Source organism: Elaeis guineensis, chromosome 1 (assembly GCF_000442705.2).
Source record: "Elaeis guineensis isolate ETL-2024a chromosome 1, EG11, whole genome shotgun sequence".
Taxonomy (NCBI): domain Eukaryota; kingdom Viridiplantae; phylum Streptophyta; class Magnoliopsida; order Arecales; family Arecaceae; genus Elaeis; species Elaeis guineensis.
The window spans coordinates 135,034,608-135,058,000 of record NC_025993.2 but is presented as its reverse complement, the minus strand read 5'-3'; the positions used below and the strand labels follow the sequence as shown (position 1 = coordinate 135,058,000).

The 23,393-nt window shown below is 43.6% G+C and overlaps 1 protein-coding gene across 1 annotated transcript; it reads right to left on the bottom strand.

Moving 5' to 3' along the window:
• Positions 1 to 20,453: 20,453 nt before the first annotated feature.
• LOC109504802 (ethylene-responsive transcription factor ERF113) lies at positions 20,454 to 22,541 on the bottom strand. The gene is made up of 2 exons (XM_073250849.1): positions 22,043 to 22,541; positions 20,454 to 21,510 (listed from the first exon to the last, which is right to left on the bottom strand). The coding sequence occupies exons 1-2, from the start codon at positions 22,206 to 22,208 to the stop codon at positions 20,981 to 20,983; spliced, it is 696 nt and encodes a 231-aa protein (XP_073106950.1). The 5' UTR covers positions 22,209 to 22,541; the 3' UTR covers positions 20,454 to 20,980.
• Between the last annotated feature and the right edge of the window lie 852 nt (positions 22,542 to 23,393).

Here is a 23,393-nt window from a genome sequence, read left to right as displayed (position 1 = left end):
TGTGGACCGTTCACTATGATACTCCACATATCATAGTCTAGTGCTTGTATGAAAATCTTCATCCGAGCTTTCCAATAGGTGTAATTAGACCCATTGAAAAGTGGAGGTCGGTTGGTAGATTGCCCCTCGGCTAGAGAAGTGCCGACGTGGGTTGCCATAGATCTTTGGCTCTTTGATTGTTAGATCAAAGAAGGGCTAGAGCACCGGGCTCTGATACCACTTGTTGCCCAGCTATGCAACCCAAGAGGGGGGGTGAATTGGGTTTTAAAAATTTTAGGCTTAACTAATTACTTGTAAAAATTATATATCAAAAGCTTGATGAATGAGGAGAGAGACTTTAGTTTGAGATTAATTACTTAAAACAAGAATGCAAGGATATAATGGAGAATTAAAGAGAAACAATAAAGCATGCCACAAACACAATGATTTATAGTGGTTCGGTGCCAACCTTGCACCTACATCCACTCCCCAAGCTCCTACTTGGGAATTCCAATCCACTATACTTTGTATTCAACCCGAATACAACCGTCGGAAACTCCGACACTAGCTATCCCAAGCTAGTCCACTTGTTTCCGGGTACAAGCCGACCCAATACACTCCGATTTCAGGTTCGGATCAACCTTTCCTTGTTTTGGAAAACCTCCAAAACAAAAATAATTACTCACAAGATAAAATCAGTTTAGAGCACAAATAAGTACAAGAATAGCTCCTTAAGTGAGCGAATATAACAATAAATACGCTTTACTCAAATGAAGAAGCCCCTCTTGGATTTCCTCAAAGTGGATGAGAGATGAAGTAAATGCTTGAGGAGTTGGTGAGCTTGATTGATGGCTTCTTGAAGGCTTTAAATGAGCTCTTGTATGATGTTGAGTAGTTGGCTTGAAAAATCTTCTCTTGAATGCACTTGAATGCCCTCTTGAATGCTCTTGATTTTCTCTTTTCAAATCACTTGAATGCCTCTTGGATATTTGGATCTCTCTTCTCTTTGTTTTCCACCTTTTGAAACCTTTTATAGCCTTAAGAGACAAGGGAAAACAAACTAGGCAGAAAAAGAGCCGTTAGAGCACAAAAAGCAGCATTAAAAAGCAACCAAATCTGGCCAAAAACTAGCCGTTACAGGCAAATCCCGTCATATGAGTCGACTCATGAGTCGACTCATGCCTCAGGGGTCGACTCATGAGTCGACCTCTGTTGCAAAGTCCAGAGATTTGGTTTCTGGATTTTCTTGGCTCAAAACAGCAGAAGTCGACTCATGAGTCGACTCATACCTTGTGGGTCGACTCATGAGTCGACTCACAGGTCGTGCCAAGCCAGAAAACCAGCGTGCCATGGCTAATCTTTGCGTGCCAATCAGCTCATAGTTTCATGAGTTGACTCATGAGTCGACTCATGAACTTCAAACCTTCATAACTCCAAAAATATAAGTCCAAAAATCATGAAACTTTCACCAATAGATTACATATCATTTGTTCTACACGATGATGCTATCAAATCAGAGTTTTGATGAAATTATGATTTTGCCCCTGTAGAGCATAAGGTCTTTTTCAAATAAAAAATATTTGTATCCCTTCAAACTGTTTTGTAGTCATCAAAATCAATCTAGGAGCAACAAAATTGAATTTATGATCTCAACCTAACTATGTTATCTAGACCTACCAATGGGGATTATGCATTGATTCTTTGGACTCTGATAATAGAGGTTACATATTGGTTCTCTGGATTCTACCAATGGGAGTTATGTATTGATTCTTTGGATCTTCTGGATCCTACTAATGGAGATTTTATATTGATTCTCTGGATCCTACAAGTAGGATAGTGCATTGGTACTCTAATTAAGCTCATTATTTCTGTTTTGACCCCGTCATAGTGTATAAGTATAGTCATAGATAAGGCTATTGAGTTATTTATTGTTTGATTTATATCAGATTTATGATTATGTATACATATGAATATTTAAAAGTATTTGATTTATATAATTTAGTATGGAATATGTTCTTATATTTATTCATAGCAATTATTTTTGAATATTATATCTTATAATAATATCTGAAATATCTAGTTAAAATATTTATTTTTTATAGAGTTATCGAGCTATTATCTTTCTTTTTTTTTAGATTCAAATACTTAATTATGAATATGGATTTTACTTAGGAGAGAGTTTAGAGATGAGATTTGGCACTATCAATGTCATTGAACTTAGATCTATTATTATTATTTTAAATTTTTAGTGAAAATTTATTTGATGTAAGATATTTAAATTTGGATATCCTTTGGATTGGTTAATAAATATAAATTTTGACTTTTAATGATTTTAATTTATTTCACTATGATATATTGATATCTATTTGAAATACTTTGTATGCTCGTGAAGAGAGTATTCCATAACTATACGATGGTTGTCGCGATCTTTGGCTCACATACTTGGGTTAAAGGCATAATAATTTATATGATATCAGAGCATAAGTAGATAAATTATAAGTCATAGAATTTGGTAAAGATGAGGGTAGGTGAGTAGACATCAAGATATTGAAACATTAGTTTATGATGATTATAACATAATCCATCGTAATAAATAAATGAACTTAGTATGGATGTGCTACCATCTTTGTTGGATATAGGTTATCACGCATCCTCATCAAATGAAAGGGACTTCTCAAGGAGCTATCGGAGAGGCAACGAATCTGCAGGATAGCAGCACTTCCCAATAGACTAATGGCACCCTCAATAGGAGGGAGTCATTGATCCTACTAAAACTACTCCGATATATGGTGGGAAATGATGTTAGATACTCAATGATGCTATTATTTTTATCATAAGAAATAGTTATAGATAAGATCAAACATTTGGAAATAAAATAAGAATACGTGACAAGAAGTTTAAGTCACCAACAATATAAATGTGTAGTGACCCAAGATATTTTCTTAAAAAATTTATAAATTATTAATGATACTAAATTTTATCATAATACAGTAACTATCATCACATAAAAATCCCCTCCATATAGTTGGAATTGTCACTAGATATTCATTGATGCTATTATTTTTATCAAAAAGAATAATTATAGATAAATTCAAACTTTTGAAAACAAAACAAGAATAGTTGATGAGAAATTCATGTTATCAAAAATATAAAAATTTAATAATCCAAGATATTTCATCATGAAACTTATGAATTGCTATTGATGCTAAATTTTGTTGTGATATAGTAAATATCATCACAAAATATTTTCTCCATATAATGGTATTGGGTATAAAATAACCCCAGCCGAAGTTCGTAAAAAGGCCAATCCTTTCAGGGCTCTTCCGGCTTCCGAACTTGTGTGGCGTCTTTTCGAACTCCCCCGACCGTCCGAGCTTCCATAATACCATTTGGACTTCTCCGATAATGAGCTCCTCCATTCATCTACCAGACTGCTCCAAGCGCCTTTCGAGCTTCACTATCAGCTGATTTTTTACAGTGATCGACTATTCTCTGAATCTCTTCCAGACTTCTTCCAGCCACGGACGACTTTACTCTGAACTTCTTCCAGACCATCAATGTTCGAGCTTCTCCAACAGCAGGATTTCTATAGTAACCAGACTTCATCCAAGTTTCTACGATGGTCGACCGCCTTCCTGATTTCATCCGAGTTCCTACAAGAGCCGGATCCCAGCCGAACTTCTACAGTGGATGGATCATAGACGAACTTCTACAATGGGATAGGCTCCACTAGCCGGGTCTCTACTCCGAGCTTCTACAATAAGAAATCTCCATCCGAGCTTCCACGACAACTGATCTTCGATCGAGCTTCTACAATAAGCGGACTTCATCCAGACTCCTACGAGAGCCGGACTCTGTCTGAACTTCTACAACAGAATTGAATCATGGACTCCTCCAATGTTCGACCTTCAACAGTGTCCTCAAGACTCCTCCAGTGGATGAACCTCCACAATGCCATCCGAACCCCACTATCGGTTGACCCTCTATCGGATTTCTCATGAAATCGGACCTCTCCGATGGATAGTCCTCAGATGAGCTTCTACATCAGGCAAACTCCAGACGGACTCCTCTAGCAATCAGACTCTCACCAGACTTCTCCAACAGAAAGTCTCCATCCAAGCTTCTACAGTAGATGACTTCTGCCTGCAGCATCAGCACCCAATCAGCACCCAAGGCGCCCGACAACAATGGATTCGTCAGTAACCTCAGAAACATCCGAGCTTCTCTTAGATTAAAGAGGCAGAGAGCCATTCTGCTCCATCAGACGTCCCAGCCGAGCTTCAGCCGTCAGGCCCGAACTCTCTGGCAAGTCACGACAATGGCCACTACCCCACTGCACTCTCTGTAATAGATTTTATGTGGCCCCACTACTCTCTGACAAGTCGCGACAACGGACACCACTCCACTCTCCATAACAAACTCCATGTGGCTCTGAACGGCCCACTGACGTCACTACTCTCCGCAACAAACTCCACGTGGCCACGAACGGCCCACTACCAGGCGGTTACGGATGTGGCTGTCGATCAGCTATGCTCTCCGTCTATAAAAAGAGACCCCCAGATACGTTCTTCTCTAAGCTAAAAACTCTATCTCGAAACTTTGCTAAAATTTCATTTGAGTGCTCCATTTCTGTTGAGGCAGAGAACTGACTTGAGCGTCGGAGGGTCTTGTCGGAGCACCCCCAACTCCAGTTTAGACTTCTCTTGTAGGTCCCGACGGCGGACGCGATCTCCTCGACTCCAGCTTCTCCGACGTCGGTAAAATTCTGCACCAACAGAATTGGCACTAGAGGAAGGGGCTGTGTCTTCGCAGTACCCTTCGATCATCTTCTTCAATATTTCTTCTTTTTCTCCCACCAGATCTCCACCTGATGCCTCACTGAAAGGCATCCACCAGGTTATCCACGGCCTCCATGATCAGATCTGAGTGAGACTCGCAAGCTCCGGCCTCGTCTCTAGTTTTCCAGGCTCCTCCTCCTCCGACAGCGATAGTCGATATGGAGCAATTCGACTTGCTGGTTCAGCAGGTCAGGAGCCTCACCGAAGCAGTGCAGTGTTGTGATCCAGATGGTGTGCCCAAGGCCCAGGGGACCAAGGCTAAGGCCAAGGTCCATCATTCATGAGGGCTTCATGGAGGCTCTAGGGCTAGTTGGGCCCTAGGTTGAAAGGCTGTGGGCCTTTCGGGTTCTTGAGGTCTAGATTATGTGGGCCTCAAGGGACCAACTCTTTGTGGGTCAGGTTTGGGCCCAGGATAGGTGAGATTAGGTTGAGTCATGGGTGTATATGGGCTTGGGTTAACCTAATCTCCCATAGAGTTGGTCAAGAGAGTTTTGGGTTTGGATCACTTGACCCTGTGTTTATATATACATGTACTGTATAGGTTTGATTAAGCCAAGAAATACGAAAACTCTTTCTCCCAAGTCTCTCTCTCTCTCTTCTTCCTCTCTCTTCATCTATTCTCTATGCCCCAGGAGCAAAAAATTCTAGGGTTTCTTGCCGCCAGGTCCATAGAAGGCAGGAAAAGCAGGGGAGGCGCTAGGGTTTTGAGCCCCTCCCCCTTTGTGCCGCCAACCATATTGCCTTTCCCTCTTTTGCAGCCATCCAAACATCAGGTCTAGGATTGGAATCACTTGCTACGAGGTTGGTACAAGTTTCTCTCAGATCTAGAGTTGATCTGAGGTCGTTTGAGGCACGGGTGAGATCTCCATCAACAGATCTACAGGAAAGGCTGCAGCAGGACAGATCTGCAAGGTCTGATTCTATCTACCTTATTCCCTATCTAGAATACCCTGATTTGAGATCTATAAATTGAAAAACCTTGGTCCAGGCCTGATCTGGTCGGGTACCAGATCTTAGATTTTTTTAAGGTGATCTTAGAGGCGTTCTTTATCTGGAACGAAAGGCTGACGAAGAAGACAGCAACCAGGCTGATTTTGTCAAGGGCCTTCGATCGAGTCCAGAAGTCTCCAGATTTATTTGTTACTGGTTCTGTTGCACCAAAGGTCTGTGAGAGGAGCCGGGATCATGCTCCAATAGTTGGTATCAGAGCCACGTTAGTGAGGAAGTGGTTCCAAGCGCGAGAAGTTGAAGATCCTAAGTGCTGAAAATTTTCAGCAAGGTACCATCAAGGTATATTCTACACTTCTTGATTTTATATTGCTTATTTGGCTTGGATCCAGTCATGGGCAGCAATATGAAGGTCGATTTCAAGAAGTTTGATGGCAAAAAAAAATTTTTTATGTGAAAAATCCGGATGGAGGATCTTCTGGTGCAAGCAGATCTGGATCAGGCTTTGGATGAGAAGCCTGAGAGAATGATAAATAGACAGTGGGCATCGTTGGAGAAGAAAGTATGCTCGGTGATCAGAAGATGTTTGGCGGATGCGGCATTGTATTCGGTGCTGGAAGAAAAGACCCCGAAGGGCCTTTGGTCGAAGTTGCACACCATATATATGGGGAAGAATATGTGCAACAAGCTAATGCTGAAGAAGAGGTTGTACAGTCTTCGGATGCAGGAGGGATCTGATGTGATTGGCCACATTTAGAGGTTCGACCAGTTGTGCACGGACTTGATGAATATCGGGGTGAAGCTGGATGAGGAGGACAAGTCCCTGTTGCTTTTATGTTCGCTGCCAGGATCATATGACTCTTTGGTGACTACACTGCTCTACGGCAAGAAGACTCTGGAATATGAGGACATGGTCTCGGTGCTGAGGTCTAATGAGCAAAGAAAAAAGTTGACCAAAGATCGGGCTCCCCAGGAGGGTTTGGCAATAGGGGAGAGGACAGGTAGAGGCAGAGGCAGAAGCAAGTCCAGGGGGCTGTTCAAGTCTAGGAAGGGAAAGAAAGAGATGAAATGCTTCAAGTGCAACGAGTTCGGGTACTTCAAGCGAGAATGTCCACTATGGAAGAGCAAAAAGGGAGAAAGAAGTGGCTCAGAATCAGTGAGTGCAGTTGCTGGGCAGTAGGTGGAGGATGATCTATTTGTGGTATCAGATGGTCACAGACATTACACAGAGGAGTGGACACTAGACTCTACGTGCCACATCACTACACACCACACAGGTCTTGGTTTGCGACATACACCAAGACAGATGAGGGACCAGTGACTCTAGGCGACAATCATCCTTGCAAGGTGGCTAGGATAGGGACAGTCAGGGTGAGGATGTTTGATGGGATTGTGAGGATATTGACAAATGTAAAGCACATCCTGGAGCTGGAAAAGAATCTGGTGTCACTAGGCTACTTGGAGAGCAGTGGATACAGCTTCAGCAGTAGGGCTAGAAGCGGAGTATTAAACATCTCCAATGGAGCTATGGTCGTGATGAGAGGCAGGAGGTTGGACAATAATCTCTATCGCATGGAGGGATCTGTGGTGACCGGAGAGTCTGATGCAGCAGCTGCAGCACAGGACCAGCAGGGGGCTTACAGGATGTGGCACTACCGCTTAGGCCATATGGGTGACAAGGGGTTGAGGGAGTTGAGCAGGAGAGGACTCATCTCTGATCTGGAGGATGGTGCTACAGGGGAGATCTGTGAGCCTTGCCAGATGGGAAAGCAGAGGAGAGTTCAGTTCAACATCAGTACAACCCACAATGCAGCCCCTCTGGAGTTAGTACACACGGATGTGTGGAGACCAGTCCCAATTTCAGCTAGGAATGGAGTCAGATACTTCATGATCCTGATTGATGATTTCTCAAGAAAACTCTGGATTTACTTCATGAGAGAGAAGTCAGAGGTCTTCACCAAGTTCAAGATCTGGAGAGCTGAGGTGGAGAAGGAGCAGGAGAGGAGCGTGAAGTGTTTGAGGTCAAACAATGGTGGGGAGTACACCAGCAGAGAGTTCCAGGACTACTGTGAGAAGAGTGGGATCAGGAGATACTTCTCAGTTAAGGAGACTCCACAGCAGAATGGGGTGGCTGAGAGGATGAACAGAACACTTCTAGAAAAGGCACGATGCATGAGGCTGCAGGCAGGGCTTCCAAAGGCATCTGGGTTGACACAGTTGACACAGCGGGTTACTTGGTCAATCGGTCACCTCACACCAGGTTAGATGGCAGGCTTTCAGAGGAGGTGTGGTCTGGGAGGACAGTTGGGCTGGGCCATCTAAGGGTATTTGGGTGCACGGCCTATGTGCACATTGGAGCTGGTGAGCGGACCAAGCTAGACGCCAGATCACGCAAGACGGTGTTTCTAGGCTATCCGCGAGGAGTTAAGGGATACAGGCTGTGGGATCCCTTGAAAAAGAAGGTCATCATTAGTTGGGATGTGACTTTTGATGAGGAGTCAGTCCTACGGAGGCGAGCAGGCATGGAGGAGCAGCAAGAGCAGGAGGAGGTCCAGCAGGGCACTGCTAGACAGCTTACCTCTTTGATTTTGCCTCTTACAGGTACTACGGGAGGACATGACATTCAAGTAGAGAACCTACCTAAGGTGTCTCCACAGGTGGAGAGGACTCGAACGGATGATCGAGGTGGAGAGGTCCAGCAGGAACGAGCTGGATCGAGGACTGATATCGGTGTTGCCCTACACAAGCCCAAGAGGACCATCAGGCAACCGGACCGATATGGCTTCAAGGAGACGCTGTCATATGCCCTGGTGACAGCGAATGGAGATCCATATACATATTAGGAGGCTATTGAGAGCTAGGACAGAGAGCGATGGGTCCAGGCGATGTCCGAGGAGATGCAGTCTCTCCACCAGAATCAGACATGGCGATTGGTGCAGTTGTCACAGGGGAAGAGGCCCATTGGCTGCAAATGGGTCTACAGTCGTAAGGAAGGGCCTTCAGAGCAGGGAGGTATCAGATTCAAGGTGAGGTTAGTGGCCAAGGGATACTCCCAGAAGGAAGGTATCGACTTCAACGAGGTCTTCTCTCCCGTCGTCAGACATACTTCTATCAGAGTGTTGCTGAGCATTATAGCAGCTCAGGATTTAGAGCTGGAGTAGATGGATGTCAAGACGGCATTCCTCCATGGGCATTTGAAGGAGAGGATTTACATGGAGCAGCCACCCAGTTTCAGGGATCCAGGATCAGAGGGAAAGGTTTGTTTGTTGCAGAAGTCGCTGTATGGGCTGAAGCAGTCACCGAGGCAATGGTACAAGCGGTTCAACTCCTATGTGCGTAGTATTGGACTTTTCAGGTGCGAGTTTAATCTCTGTGTTTATGTTCAGTCTCTTGAGGATGGTTCTAGGGTGTTCCTACTCTTGACATTCGGTATCATTGGATCAGAGAGCTTGTGGAGGATGGTGAGGTGGAGCTGGTAAAGGTACACACCAAGGAGAACCCAGCTGATGCACTTACGAAGGTACTTCCACAGGACAGCTTTCAGAGATGTGTTGAGCTGATTCGGCTGATGGACAGAGTGGAGCTGGTTGAGGCCTTGGGACACCAAGGTGGAGATTGTTGTAATCCAGGTGGTGTGCCCAAGGCCCAGGGGACCAAAGCTAAGGCCAAGGTCCATCATTCATGAGGGCTTCATGGAGGCTCTAGGGCTAGTTGGGCCTTAGGTTGAAAGGTTGTGGGCCTTTCGGGTTCTTGAGGTCTAGGTTATGTGGACCTCAAGAGCCCAACTCTTTATGGGCCAGATCTGGGCCTAGGATAGGTGAGATTAGATCGAGTCATGAGTGTACATGGGCTTGGGTTAACCTAATCTCCCATAGAGTTGGTCAAGAAAGTTTTGGGTTTGGGTTACTTGACCCTGTGTTTATATATACATGCATTGTATAGATTTGATTAAGCCAAGAAATATGAAAACCCTTTCTCCCAAGTCTCTCTCTCTCTTCTCCCTCTCTCTTCAGCTATTCTCCATGCCCCAGGAGCAAGAAACCATAGGGTTTCTTGCCGCCAGGTCCATAGAAGGCAGGAAAAGCAGGGGAGGCGCTAGGGTTTTAAGCCCCTCCCCCTTTGTGCCGCCAACCATATTGCCTTTCTCTCTCTTGCAGCTACCCAAACATTAGGTCTAGGGCTTGGAATCACTTGCAACGAGGTTGGTATAAGTTTCTCTCAGATCTGAAGTTGATCTGAGGTCGTTTGAGGCACGGGTGAGATCTCCATCAACAGATCTACAGGAAAGGCTGCAGCAGGACAGATCTGCAAGGTCTGGTTCTATCTACCTTCTTCCCTATCTAGAATGCCCCGATTCGAGATCTACAAATTGAAAGACCTCGGTCCAGGCCTGATCTGATTGGGTACCAGATCTTGGATTTTTTAGAGGTGATCTTAGAGGCGTTCTTCATCTGAAACGAAAGGCTGACGAAGAAGACAGCAACCAGGTTAATTTCGTCAAGGGCCTTCGATCGAGTCCAGAAGTCTCCAGATTTGTTCATTGCTGGTTTCGCTGCACCCAAGGTCCGTGGGAGGAGCCGGGATCATGCTTCAACATGCAGGCCATGCAGCAGCAGCCGCAACAGCCGCAGACATCAGTGCAGCTGGAAAGAGCATCACCGGAGTTCCAGAATCCGACGACCGGGCGGGCCACTTGGGCCAGTCACCCTGTCTTCTCCGAAAAGAAGAAGTAGAAGGTGGAGAGCCCTCTGTCCGATCATGATTCTACCCCCGGAGGGTCCCTACCTCCATTCCACCAGAAGACCCTCGAGACTCGCAGTCGAGAGGACCTCCTGGATCAAAGATTTCAGGAGATGAACCGACGGATCGAAGAGCTCCGTCATGCTCCCACTGCTTACGGTGAGGACATCTGTACTGACCCTCCTTTCTTTCAAAGGATCATGCAGGAATCAATCCCGTCGAACTTCAAGCTCCCCCAATTCGAAAGCTATGATGGGACCTCGGATCCGGTTGACCACCTGAAGGCCTTCCGGATAATGATGTTACTTCATGGCACGCCAGACGCCATCCTGTGCCGAGCTTTCCCATCCACTTTGAAGGGAGCAGCAAGAAATTGGTACTCGACATTGAAGCCGGGTACCATCTTCTCCTTTGATCAGATGAGCCATCAGTTTGTGGCTCATTTCGTTAGCAGCCGGCGTCCCCGAAGAGGTTCGGAGTCCCTCATCAACATCAAGCAAAAGGAAAGAGAATCCATCCGAACTTACGTCAACCGTTTTAACGCTGCCGCGCTGGAGGTTCTAAATCTTGACCAAGCAGTTGCAATGGCCACCTTGAAGAGCGATTTTCAAAAGAACGATCTTCTGTTCTCCCTGAAAAAAAAGTATCCCAGGGACTTCGCTGATTTGCTGGCTCGGGCTGAAGGATATGCCCGAGTAGAGGAAGCCTTCAAGATGAAAGATGAGGAGGCCGCGAAGGAGCGACAGGCGGTTGACTCCAGCAAGCCCGTAGCTGAAAAAGGGGCGAGTGAAGCTCGGCCACATTCTCAAACTCCCCCGGACACAAGCATATCCGAACTCCCCCCCGAGCTCGTAGGCAGAGGAGCTCGGACCGCAGGGTTCGGCGAAGCTCTCTCCTAGGAAGATTCCATAGCTACGCCCCCCCTCAATGCTCCAAAAACACAAGTGCTGATGGAGGTCAAGGAGCAGCTACCAAGGTCGGAAAGGATACGCACACACCTCAAAAAGTGCAATCCAAACAAGTTCTGCCTCTATCATCGTGACCACGGCCACGACACGGAGGAGTGTATTCAGCTCCGGGACGAGATCGAGGAGCTCATCAGACGAGGTCGACTCGACAGATTCATTCGACGCCGGCCTGAAGGTAGGGAAGATCGACCGAGGGTCCTGCCACAATCGGAGGCGCCAAGGAGGGAGGAATAGCCTGAAGATCGGCCTCCAATCGGGATCATCAACACCATCTCTGGAGGACTCCGACAGGGAGCAGACCTTCCTCGACTATGGGATTCGAAAAATCTATGAATGTATTACCAATAACTTTGCCTTAAATAAAAGTTTCTTTCATATTCACATATCTTTTCTTTTGGCATGAGCTTGTAACGACAGGAAGTAGCTCCTTCAGATAATCGAAATTAAGCATGTCAGGAACAGAAGAAAAATCTCATCCTGACACGAACGAAGGCCCGATTATTTAGAGACCGGATGGGGGGATAGGCCCTTGCAACAGCCCTTATGTGCCCCCACAGTCATGTTAGGAACAGAAGGAGAACCTCATCCAAACATGAGCAACGTCGAAGGCCTGATTATTTAGAGACCGGATGGGGGGAGAGGCCTTTGCAACAGCCCTTATGTGCCCCCACAGCCATGTTAAAAACAGAAGGAGAACATCATCCTAACATGAGCAAAATCGAAGGTCCGGTTATTTAGAGACCGGAAGGGGGGAAAGACCCTTGCAACGGCCCTTATGTGCCCCCACAGCCATGTTAGGAACAGGAGGAGAACCTCATCCTAACATGAGCAAAGTCGAAGGTCCAATTATTTAAAGACCGAATGAGGGGAGAGATCCTTGCAACAGCCCTTATGCGCCCCCACAGTCCTGTTAGGAACAGGAGGAGAACCTCGTTCTAACATAAGCAAAGTCGAAGGCTCGATTATTTAGAGACCAGATGAGGGAAGAGGTCCTTGCAATGGCCTTTATGTGCCCCCGCAGTCCAAACATGAGCTGAAATTGACTGTGTCAGGAACAGGAGGAGAACCTCATCCTGACACAAACGAAGACCTGGTCGGTCAAGATTGGATGAGGGGGGAAGTCTCCTCAACAGCTCCTCTACACCCCTACAACCTCGTTAAGAGCAGAGAAAAAACCCTCACTCAAACACAAAAAAAAAAGAGAGAAGAGAAAAGGGGAAAGCGACGAGCTACGTCGGTGATAAGGAAAAAATAAACTACATCAAAGACACAAAGAACCTCGTCTCAGTGAGGAAGGAGACCCTTGTCAAAAACCCTCAGTCTCTAAGAGGGAACCCGACACTAATAGGAGAAAATCAACTTCCTCAAGATAACGAGAAGTTCGGACCCCTAAGCTCGAGCACCGGGAGAAAGCGTCAAACTCGAGTGGCCTCGAAAAGACCTTCGCTCATGAACAAAAAAGGGTAAATCAACACGGCGACGATCAGAAACCTTCAAACAACGTCAACATCGAACAAGACAAAAGACGAAAGAAACTCGGTAAACAACAACTCAAAGTAAGAATAGATAAGGTAATGAGAAAATTTCTTCTCATTTCATTAGTAAAGTGTGCATTACAAAGCCTTTGAAGGCCATAAAAGAAAAACGACAAGAAAAGAAAAGAATGCATGGAAGAACAAAAGGTAAAAGAAGCTCTAAGGAAGCTCGGCTTCTTCTGACTTCGAGCTCTCGGTTCCAGTCATTGTCAGGGATTGCTTTAAGTTTTCGACTTTTTCTTCCAGTTCCTTCTTTCTTAAAAGCTTCTCCCGGTACATCTGATGGAACCACCGGCTTTCGCCCTCCGACTCCTGAAGCCTCTTCCTCAGAACCTCGAACTCTGCCTCGGCATCCTTAACCGCCTGCTGCTCGTAGGCCAGTTGAATCTTTAGCTACTGCAGTTCGGCCTTCTCCTGCCCAAGGACCACGGACAGTTCTTCCATGGTCCCCCTCAAGGAGCGGAGCTCGTCGGAGCCTTGTATAGAGATGGCCTGGACTCTCTCAGACAACTGCCTCTGAAGGCGGGTAACTTCTTCGGTCGCCGTCTTGAGCTTCCTTCGGTAGTCGTCTTGAGCTTCCTTCGGTAGTCGTCTATTTGCCCGCTCCAGCTGACTCGATAGGCATTGTAGTTCGCCTCGATGTCCTGCACCTGCTTTTGAAGGTCGAAAAATTTCTTCGACCAGTCTCGATCGTGGTCGGCCTGAGTTGCGAGCCAGGACGAGCTCCCTTCCAACTGACCGATCTACAACCGCCAAGTGTCCCACTCACCATGACAGGCGGCTGACAGCTGACAGAACCATTATTGCGCTGTACCTAGAGCAACGCTCCAACGAGAATTTCGAAAAAATCTTTTCGGATCGTCTTGATTTGAAAAGGCTCTGACACCAGCGTGCCAAACGCCAAAATATCTGAAAACAATCGAGTGCGAAAATCAAGGGAGGCAACTTCGACTGTGAAAATTTCTCTGTACTTCCTTCATTCGGAACCCGAACTCAAAAGTAGGGGGACTGGTGTTGGGTATAAAATAACCCCAGCTGAAGTTCGTAAAAAGACCGACCCTTCCAGGGCTCTTCCGGCTTCCGATCTTGTGTGGCATCTTTCCGATCTCCCCCGACCGTCCGAGCTTCCATAATACCATTCGGACTTCTCTGATAATGAGCTCCTCTATTCATCTATCGGACTGCTCCAAGTGCTTTTCGAGCTTCACTATCAGTCGATTTTCTACAGTGATCGACTATTCTCCGAATCTCTTCCAGATTTCTTTCGACCACGGACGACTTTACTCCGAACTTCTCCCAGACTTCATCAATGTTCGAGCTTCTCCGACAGCAGGATTTCTACAGTAACCAGACTTCATCCAAATTTCTATGACGGTCGACTGCCTTTCTGATTTCATCCGAGCTCCTACAAGAGTCGGATCCCAGCCGAACTTCTACAGTGGATGGATCACAAACGAACTTCTACAACGGGACAGGCTCCACCAACCGGGTCTCTACTCCGAGCTTCTACAATAAGAAATCTCCATCTGAGCTTCCACGATAACTGATCTTCGGCCGAACTTCTACAATAAGCAGACTTCATCTAGACTCCTACGAGAGCCGGACTCCGTCCGAACTTCTACAACAGAATTGAATCCCGGACTCCTCCAATGTTCGACCTTCAACAGTGTCCTCAAAACTTCTCCAGCGGACGAAACTCCACAACGCCATCCGAACCCCATTGTCGATCGACCCTCTGTCGGATTTCTCATGAAACCGGACCTCTCCAACGGACAGTCCTCAGATGAGCTTCTACATCAGGCAAACTCCAGACTGACTCCTCTAGCAATCGGACTCTTACCAGACTTCTCCAACAGAAAGTCTCCATCCAAGTTTCTACAACAAATGACTTCTGCCTGCAGCATCAGCGCCCAATCAGTGCCCAAGGCACCCGACAACAGTAGATTCGTCAGCAACCTCAGAAACATCCATGCTTCTCTTAGATTACAGAGGTAGAGAGCCATTCCGCTCCGTCAGACGTCCCAGCCGAGCTTCAGCCGTCAGGCCCGAACTCTCTGGCAAGTCACGACAATGACCACTACCCCACTCCACTCTCTGTAACAGATTCCACGTGGCCCCACCACTCTCTAGCAAGTCGCGATAACGGACACCACTCTACTCTCCATAACAAACTCCACGTGGCTCTGAACGGCCCACTGATGCCACTACTCTCCGCAACAAACTCCGCGTGGCCACGAACGGCCTCCAGATACGTTCTTCTCTAAGCTAAAAATTCTATCTCGAAACTCTGCTAAAATTTCATTTGAGTGCTCCATTTCTGTTGAGGCAGAGAACTGACTTGAGCGTCGGAGGATCTTGCCGGAGCACCCCCAACTCCGGTTTAGACTTCTCTTGCAGGTCCCGATGGCGGATGCGATCTCCTCGACTCCAGCTTCTCCGACGTCGGCGGAATTCTGCACCAACAAATGGGAATTGGCACCAAATACTCATTGATGCTATTATTTTTGTCACAAAAATATACTTATAGATATGTTCTAACTTTTGAAAATGAAATAAGAATAGATGATAAGACATTTATGTAACCAAAAATATAAATATTTGGTGATGCAAGATATTTTATCACAAAATTTATAAATTATTAGTAGTACTAAATTCTATCATGATATAGTACATATGATCATAAAAAAAATTCCCTCATATGTTGCAATTGACACCAAATATTTGATAACATAATTTTTTTGACAAAAATAATTTTTATCATGAAAAAATTATTAACTTTAAGAAAGTGATGAAGGCTAATTTTTGTGATCAAAGCTATATTTTTATCGATGAAAGCTTCTTTATCATCAAAATTTTTGTTACTGATAGTCCCTTTTGTTACAGTGAAGGATTCAAATCGGAACTTCTTAGATGGCTACTAATATCAATCTCTTACATTGGAACTTTGAGGATCTTTACACCATAAGGGGCTATAGGAGGTCTCTAAACTGCTGGTCATAGAAAATTCTTCTCTCTCTCATCAAAACTTTGAGGATCTTTACACCATAAGGGACCATAGAAAGTCTCTAAAATGTTAGTCAATAAAGATTCTTACAAGGGTCTGGATGGCAAATTTCCTGGTTACGAAATTCTATTTCCAAGTGGATTTGTTTGGTTATTGTAAATGATTCAGTGTTCCATTAATAATTTGTCTCCAAGCTTCGATATTGCTGTTCTTCCATGACATTAAAAACAGGGAGGAAAAGAATGGGTGGATATGATCTCCATTTAATGCATTTTTTTTAGTTTTCCTTTCAGTACTAATCAATGCACTTCTAAATCAATCGACTGCACATCTCTTATCTCCATCTTAAATGAATGTGCCAAGTTAAACAAGTGTCTCTATCTTGAATGCCCCTAAAATGTTGTGGTTAGTCAACCTAAGTGCCCTTCAGATTTTACATGTGAAACTTGTGGTGGATGAACTGTGATGATGAGATCATACATGTGGTAACGTTATAGCGTCCGGGAACCATTATGATAATCATCAATGTAAGCCATGATCATAATTGGCATAGCAGTAGCACAATAGCCTCTTCTGTGAGAGAAATTCTTGGTTAGACAAGTTCATCGGCTCAGCGGTGGATCGGTCCAACTACAAACCACTACACACAAACATGAAGAAAGAAGAAGCAGGAGGGAAAGGGAGCAATACAAGTATGTGAATGTTGATTTGTGGTTGGACTGATCCATCATTGAGTGGGGGATCTAATTCAACCAATAATGTTTCTTTCCATGGGAACTTGATAGCGGTTGCAATATATGTAATCCACGTTTTAGGGACAGTCTCGCAGACCAAAGCACCCCAGTCCAAGAAAGAGGTCCAAGGGCATGATCGGTTTGAATGGATGATTGAGGGTCCACCAATATTCATAGAAGGGTCGGGGCCGGCCCTGGGGCAGGTCGAATTGGGCGACCGCCCCAGGCCCAGGCCCTGTATTGATATTCCAATAGGGTGCAAGGATGACTTTCTACAATATTATAATAAAAAAATAATTACATAGGTTAATGATGGGTTTTATATGCTATTTAACGAATATATCTATAGAAAATTATTGTACGTAAATTAATTTTTTTAATGATAATTAATATTTAAAGTATGTTAATTTTTAATAGAAAAAATCTCATTATTTAGTCCCAGGTCTAAAAAATATGAGGACCGGCCCTGAGAAGGGTGGTCCTCGTTCCCCTTTATTCCATAAATCTCCCCTAGTCCAAGCGCTTTTCCATCTTAAAGTGATGGCTACAGTTGGCCCATCCCGCCGAATGTTGAGTTTGAGCTCACACCTATAAACCAAGTCCACTATGACTTCTAATGTGGGTCAACTGATCTAGATATCGAGCAAGTGATGACAATTTTCATGTAAATTAACATTACTTTGCATTAGCTAGCATGATTACTGATGCTTGATGCCAATCAAGTAATGTTAGCATCATACGCATAATCTTATGATTGGTGTAAGTTGTCAAATGATGGAATCTTATATTCGAATTTTACTGAAAGGCTGTTCAAGTTAGACCAAAAAAATTTTGTTTCACTACGTGCATATTTATCATGAAAATTTTTTTCATTTTTGAGACTGAATAGGACTTGTCTGGCAGTGAGTCTACACTCTATTTCTTGTCCAAAGATATTGCCTTCCAATTCGTTTTCAAATGTGGCGATCATGGTGAGGCACGTGAAAATGGCCATCATAATTTGTTCAGACATGACTATCATTACTTTATTCAATAGAAGTTATACTTAATGTGACTTAAATGTACAGTACGTGCACCAATGCTATATCTTCTATATATTGGAAATGAAGGATATGTATTGTTCACATTATGGTCACAAGAAGAACGTTTACGAAGAGTTTTATTTGGCAATATCATGCTAGCATGTTCTCACCTAACTCGTCACCATGCATCGGAGGCTGATATATATATATACTTGATATGCATGTACTAACCCATGTAATACAGATGACTTGTGTGAACAAGCCTGTATTGACACCATAATATTCAAGCTCACTGTTGCTCTTACATTCTTTAAATGACGCTGCGGCACTTCCTATCCCAGAAAATGAGTGGAGAGGTTGTGTTTGGTTGCATGACAACCTAGGAAAAAGGTTGCTAATTTAGAAGCCAACTCTTCTTTCGACAAGGTTGCACTACCCAATTATTTATTTTAAGGACAACAAAAATGTGCTATATATATATATATTAGAGGAGGATCAAATACGTGGTCATGCCTAAATGCCACGCAAAAATCTTCGAATCCAAGACATGACAAATACGTGCATGGGAGACGGTCATACACGGGCTTCAACGTGTGGACCCCATTGCTGCTCAAGGTTTGGAGAAGCTCAAGAGACGGGAGCAACAAATCTAAGGTTCCGTTTGGTGCACCATCACATAATTTTAAAAAATAATTTAAATTATCTATAAAATAATTTATTATTATTAAATTATTAATAATATTAATTATTATATTTAATATATATATATATAATATTATAATAAAATTATTGAGAATTTTTATTGATATATTTAATATGACAATCAGAATATTGTTAATATAACATCAAATTTTTAAAATATCTTTTTTTCCTTCTTCTTCCTTCCATTTCCATTTCCTCCTTCTTCCTTCGGTGTCTCCAACGGTAGCCATCACTGCTATATATAAAATATATATATATATAATATTATAATAAAATTATTAAGAATTTTATTGATATATTTAATATGACAATCAGAATATTGTTAATATAACATCAAATTTTTAAAATATCTTTTTTTCCTTCTTCTTCCTTCCATTTCCATTTCCTCCTTCTTCCTTCGGTGTCTCCAACGGTAGCCATCACTGCTATCCTCGCAGCGCACCCAGATCTCTCTAGATAGAACTCCACCACATCTCCTGACAGTACCTCTCCAGATGGAACTCCATCGCATCTCTACTGTCGGATGCTGAGCCGTAGAGAACGAAAGAGGTGTGACGGATAGGAAGAGGAGAGCGTGGCCGGAGGATGGTGTCGGAGGCGCGACAGGCAAAGGGCCACAGGAGGAGGAGATCATAGAGCAGCGGCCGGCGAGCAGTGTAGTCACGAGAGGATTAGTGGGGGAGGCGCGAATAGCACCACTTGAGAAGGGGGAAGAGGAGGCACAAAGGAGCAGCAGTGGCATCATACGGGAGAAGGGGGTGCGTGTTCGATGTAGAGCTGCGGAGGAAAAGTAAAATTTAATTTATTTTTTGATGAAAATAATTTTATCTAAATATTTTATTATCATCAAATTATTAAATATTTAATAATTTAAATATTTAATAATTTTTAATAATTTAAATTATTTTTTAAAAAATAATTTAAATAATCAAAATGATCTAGATTGTCATAAAAAAAAAAAAAAAAAAGTATCAAATGCAGTGATCCAATAAAATAGCAATCTGCGAATATCGCTGGAATCTAAGAGGTTTCTCGAAAGAAACGAAACTAAGAGAGAGAAAGAGTGGTTGGGCCGTGGGGAGGAGATTTTACTGCCACGATTGGCGATAACTGAGTTGCCTTCTTTTCACCAAAAAAAAAAAAAACAAAAAAAAAAAACTGGGTTGCCTTCTGGAATACTTTGAGACCGGCCGAAAAGCTGAAGCGAAAGCCAAAGCAACGCCGTCTTTTCTGAGATCATGGCTACCAGTAAACCTAACATTGTCTGCCGACTTCTATGACTTCGCAAAACAATGGGTGGTTGAACGAAGACCGGATCATGGATTCTTCCCTTCTTCTTTAAACCTCTTCTCATTCTTCCCCTTTTGGATATTTGTCTATGGATCTACATTTCTACGACACCTGTGAATATATGCTTGTCGTTTTAATAGTTCTATATATCTATGAAATATTTGCCATTACCCTCATGTTATACGAGAGAGAGAGAGAGAGAGAGAGAGAGAGAGAGAGAGAGAGAGAGTATATTGAGAAGATAACAAACCTCCAAAAGTCATGAAAGCAATATTCTTTGCTATATTCTTTGTTGCACCTCGTCTTTTAAGTATCATAAGCACCGAAGATAAGCTTCAATGCACTAGCCATGGATACTTTTTGTTCTTAATTAGTTATCCTTGACATCTTTCTTACTCCCTCTTTGATTATCTATGTAGATTTTTTTGTATGAGAGTCCTATATATGGAAGGTCTTGGATGCTACATAGAAAGGAAAACCATTCTGGAGGAAAGCAAGAAATCGTGTTGAAAAATCTCCTCTCCTTCTAATTCTAATCCGTCTCTACCTAAAAGATAAGTTCTATAGTTCACTGAGCAAAAATAATAGGTGACAGAATATTGATCAGCCATAAATAGGACAATCTCTTAAAGGAACAACGTACAATGAGGAGACCTTTTTTCTTTTGGATACAATCGTATGAAGAGACTTGAGCAAAGGCTCAGAAAGAAACCAAATTATCGAACGGCAAAACCTGTTTTCCTCTTGTCCTCTCTATTCTTTCTCTGAGACTCTGATGCATGCCTTGTTCACATACAAAGACATGGGGAATATGTGGAGTGTGAAAGCTTTACATTAACAGGAGCTGGAGTAAAGTAATTTGAAGCAAACTATCCATGAAGTCTCCTCTTTTCATTCTTACTACTTTAAAGACAGCAAAGAACCATTGAAAGGTTAAGCAAAAAATCAAAGAAAAAGCCCAAGGCAAAACACGAACAAAAGACCAAATTATCAAGCGCCAAGAGTCCTCCTCACACTACCATTCTCTCTTTTTTGTCACCCCTCTTTTAACTTTTTGGCATCACACTTGCATCCTAGCTACCACATTAGCACTCCAAAAGTTCCAAAAGACAGGATCAAACAAATTAAAGAACCACAAAAACAAATCATCACCTACCCATTGTCCCATCCTTCTCACCCCTCGCACCGTTGCACCATCTCAAACACGCCGGTCACCGCTCTCACTGCTGCTGGTTGCTGTCTTTGTCCTTCTGGTCTCCATGAGCCCTTGAGCTAGAGGAAGAAGAGCTCCCCATCTGCAAAGAGAAATCCAAAAACTCCTGCGAGGACCCCGACATAAAAGGTTGTGAAACTTGGGAAGACCCCGACGTGAAAGAGTCTGTAATGAAGAGGCCCGGTGCCACATTCTGCAGGTCCTCATCTCTAGTTTGGAGGAGCTGAGAATACTGGAGGAGGTCCGGATATGTCGCTGTTGGCGGTGGGGTGATGGACTGGGGCGGTTGCCCTGGGATCCCCCTACTGACTAAGAAGCCGAGGTCGGTCCGGCCTTGGACTCTCTCGGGAAAATTGAGCTTGGCCTTGGTGCCTTTGAACCTCAGGGCTGCCTCATCGTAGGCTATGGCGGCTTCTTCGGCCGTGCTGTAGGTCCCCAGCCACACTCTCGCTGCCTTCCCGGGGTCCCTTATCTCTGCAGCCCATTTCCCCCATGGCCTTTGCCTCACTCCCCGGTAGTGTCTTCTCCTCACATTCCCTTCATTAATTTAAGGGTTGACCAAAATGAACGAATGAGAGAGAGAGAGAGAGAGAGAGATGTCTTGTGATCGTGCAGCCCTGCAAGTCTAAATATTGTAATGTTTGATTCTTATGCCGACAATGTTCCGCAACTTGCCCAAGACCAATCTAGTGCTGGAGGAAAAGTTAAATCCCTAAGAAAATATGGAATCAAATGCTCAATTAACTACGCTGAACATTGTCCAAGACCAATCTAGTGCTGGAGGAAAAGCTAAATCCCTAAGAAAATATCTAATAAAACGGTCAATTAACTATATTAATACAGCTGTTTCTAGGGTTTTCCTACAAGTTTCACACGCATGTGCCATCTAATTGTGAATAATAGAAGAACACAGCTCCACGGTCTGAGTGACATACAAGTATCAGTAGAGATCTAATTAGCGTATTTTTTTTTCTAACTAAATAGCTTGTTTATAGAGATCTAGCTATTAATAAATTTCAAGACTCGAGAGGACGGAAGAAGAAAGTGGTGCAAAAATCCTAGCTCATACCTTGCTCTTCTGAAGGCTGGCTGAGATCTCTCCCCATGCTTCCCGACTCCGTCCCGGCCATGGCTGAGTTCAACTCGGGCTGGATCACCGCAGGCTCGCTCCCTCCCACTCCCACTCCCACCCCCGAAGAGCTCGAGCTGATCACATGCGCGAGGGCCGACACCATGACCGACGCGTCCTGATCCGCGCGCGCCGCCGTGTAGCGAGAGAACACGCGCTCTTCTTCCTTCTCTTCCGGCTCGTTGGAAGGGAGAGGCCTCTTCCCATGCCTTCGATCCACCTTTCTCTTTCTTTCCTCTTTTGCCTCAGAGCTCCAATACTAATGATTAATCTACGCCTTAGTTTTGAGTTCAGCTGATGATTTTTTTATGGTGCTGGATAGAGCAGAAGAGGGGGAAGGAGAAAAGAAAAGAAAAGGAATATATGGAGCTATATATAGATAGAGAGATAAAGTGATGGGAGGAAAGAAGGAGGAGCTATGGAAAGAGATGGCAAGGGTTCAGAGAGGTGGGGAAGAAGATAAGAACGGGCAGTGGGGTGGGGATGATAATTTATGCTTCGATTCATCGCCGTGAATAAGCCGCCTTGAACAGATTTGGATTTGACCGAAATAGATTTGCACCATAAATGAATCAACTCATCTAGATTTATTTATTAAATAGATTGAATTTAAATTCAAATTTTTATATTATTTAATTTTTTTATCTATTTAATAATTAAATTATATATGATCCGATTTATCCAATCTGTTTAAAATCTATTTAAAATATGCTTAATCTATTTCTGATCTATTTCATCCAATCTGCTTAATCTATTTAATCCATTTAACTTGACTTGTTCTGTTTAATAAATAAGTTTTATAGATCAGATCGGATTATCCATTTAATAAATAGATCGGATGTAGATATAAATTTTTGATATATTTAATAAATATATTAAATTTAAATTGACAAATTTTTGTTCTATCATCGTATGTATCTCATCAAATCCGACATGATTGCCACCTCAACATCAGGGCAGTGTTGGGGTTTTATTGGCTATGGTCCGGTAAGTCCTCCTCCTTTTTCTTTTCTTTTATTCTTTTAGTATCATGGCTTATATCTCAAGTCTGCTTGGACCAATGGACTATATGATCATATTCGCACCAAAAGAGAGATGCGTTGAATTTCCCCTATAAAATATGGTCCTAAGAAGAGCCCAACAAGCCAACCCCCACATGCCATCACCTTAAGTTTGGCTTTGGGACTGATGATTGTTTATTTGATTGGCTACTTGGACATAATCAAGCTACTTTGGGTTCATCTGAAATGCACAAATTTCAATTTGAAGAAGGGGCCAAAGTCAAACAACT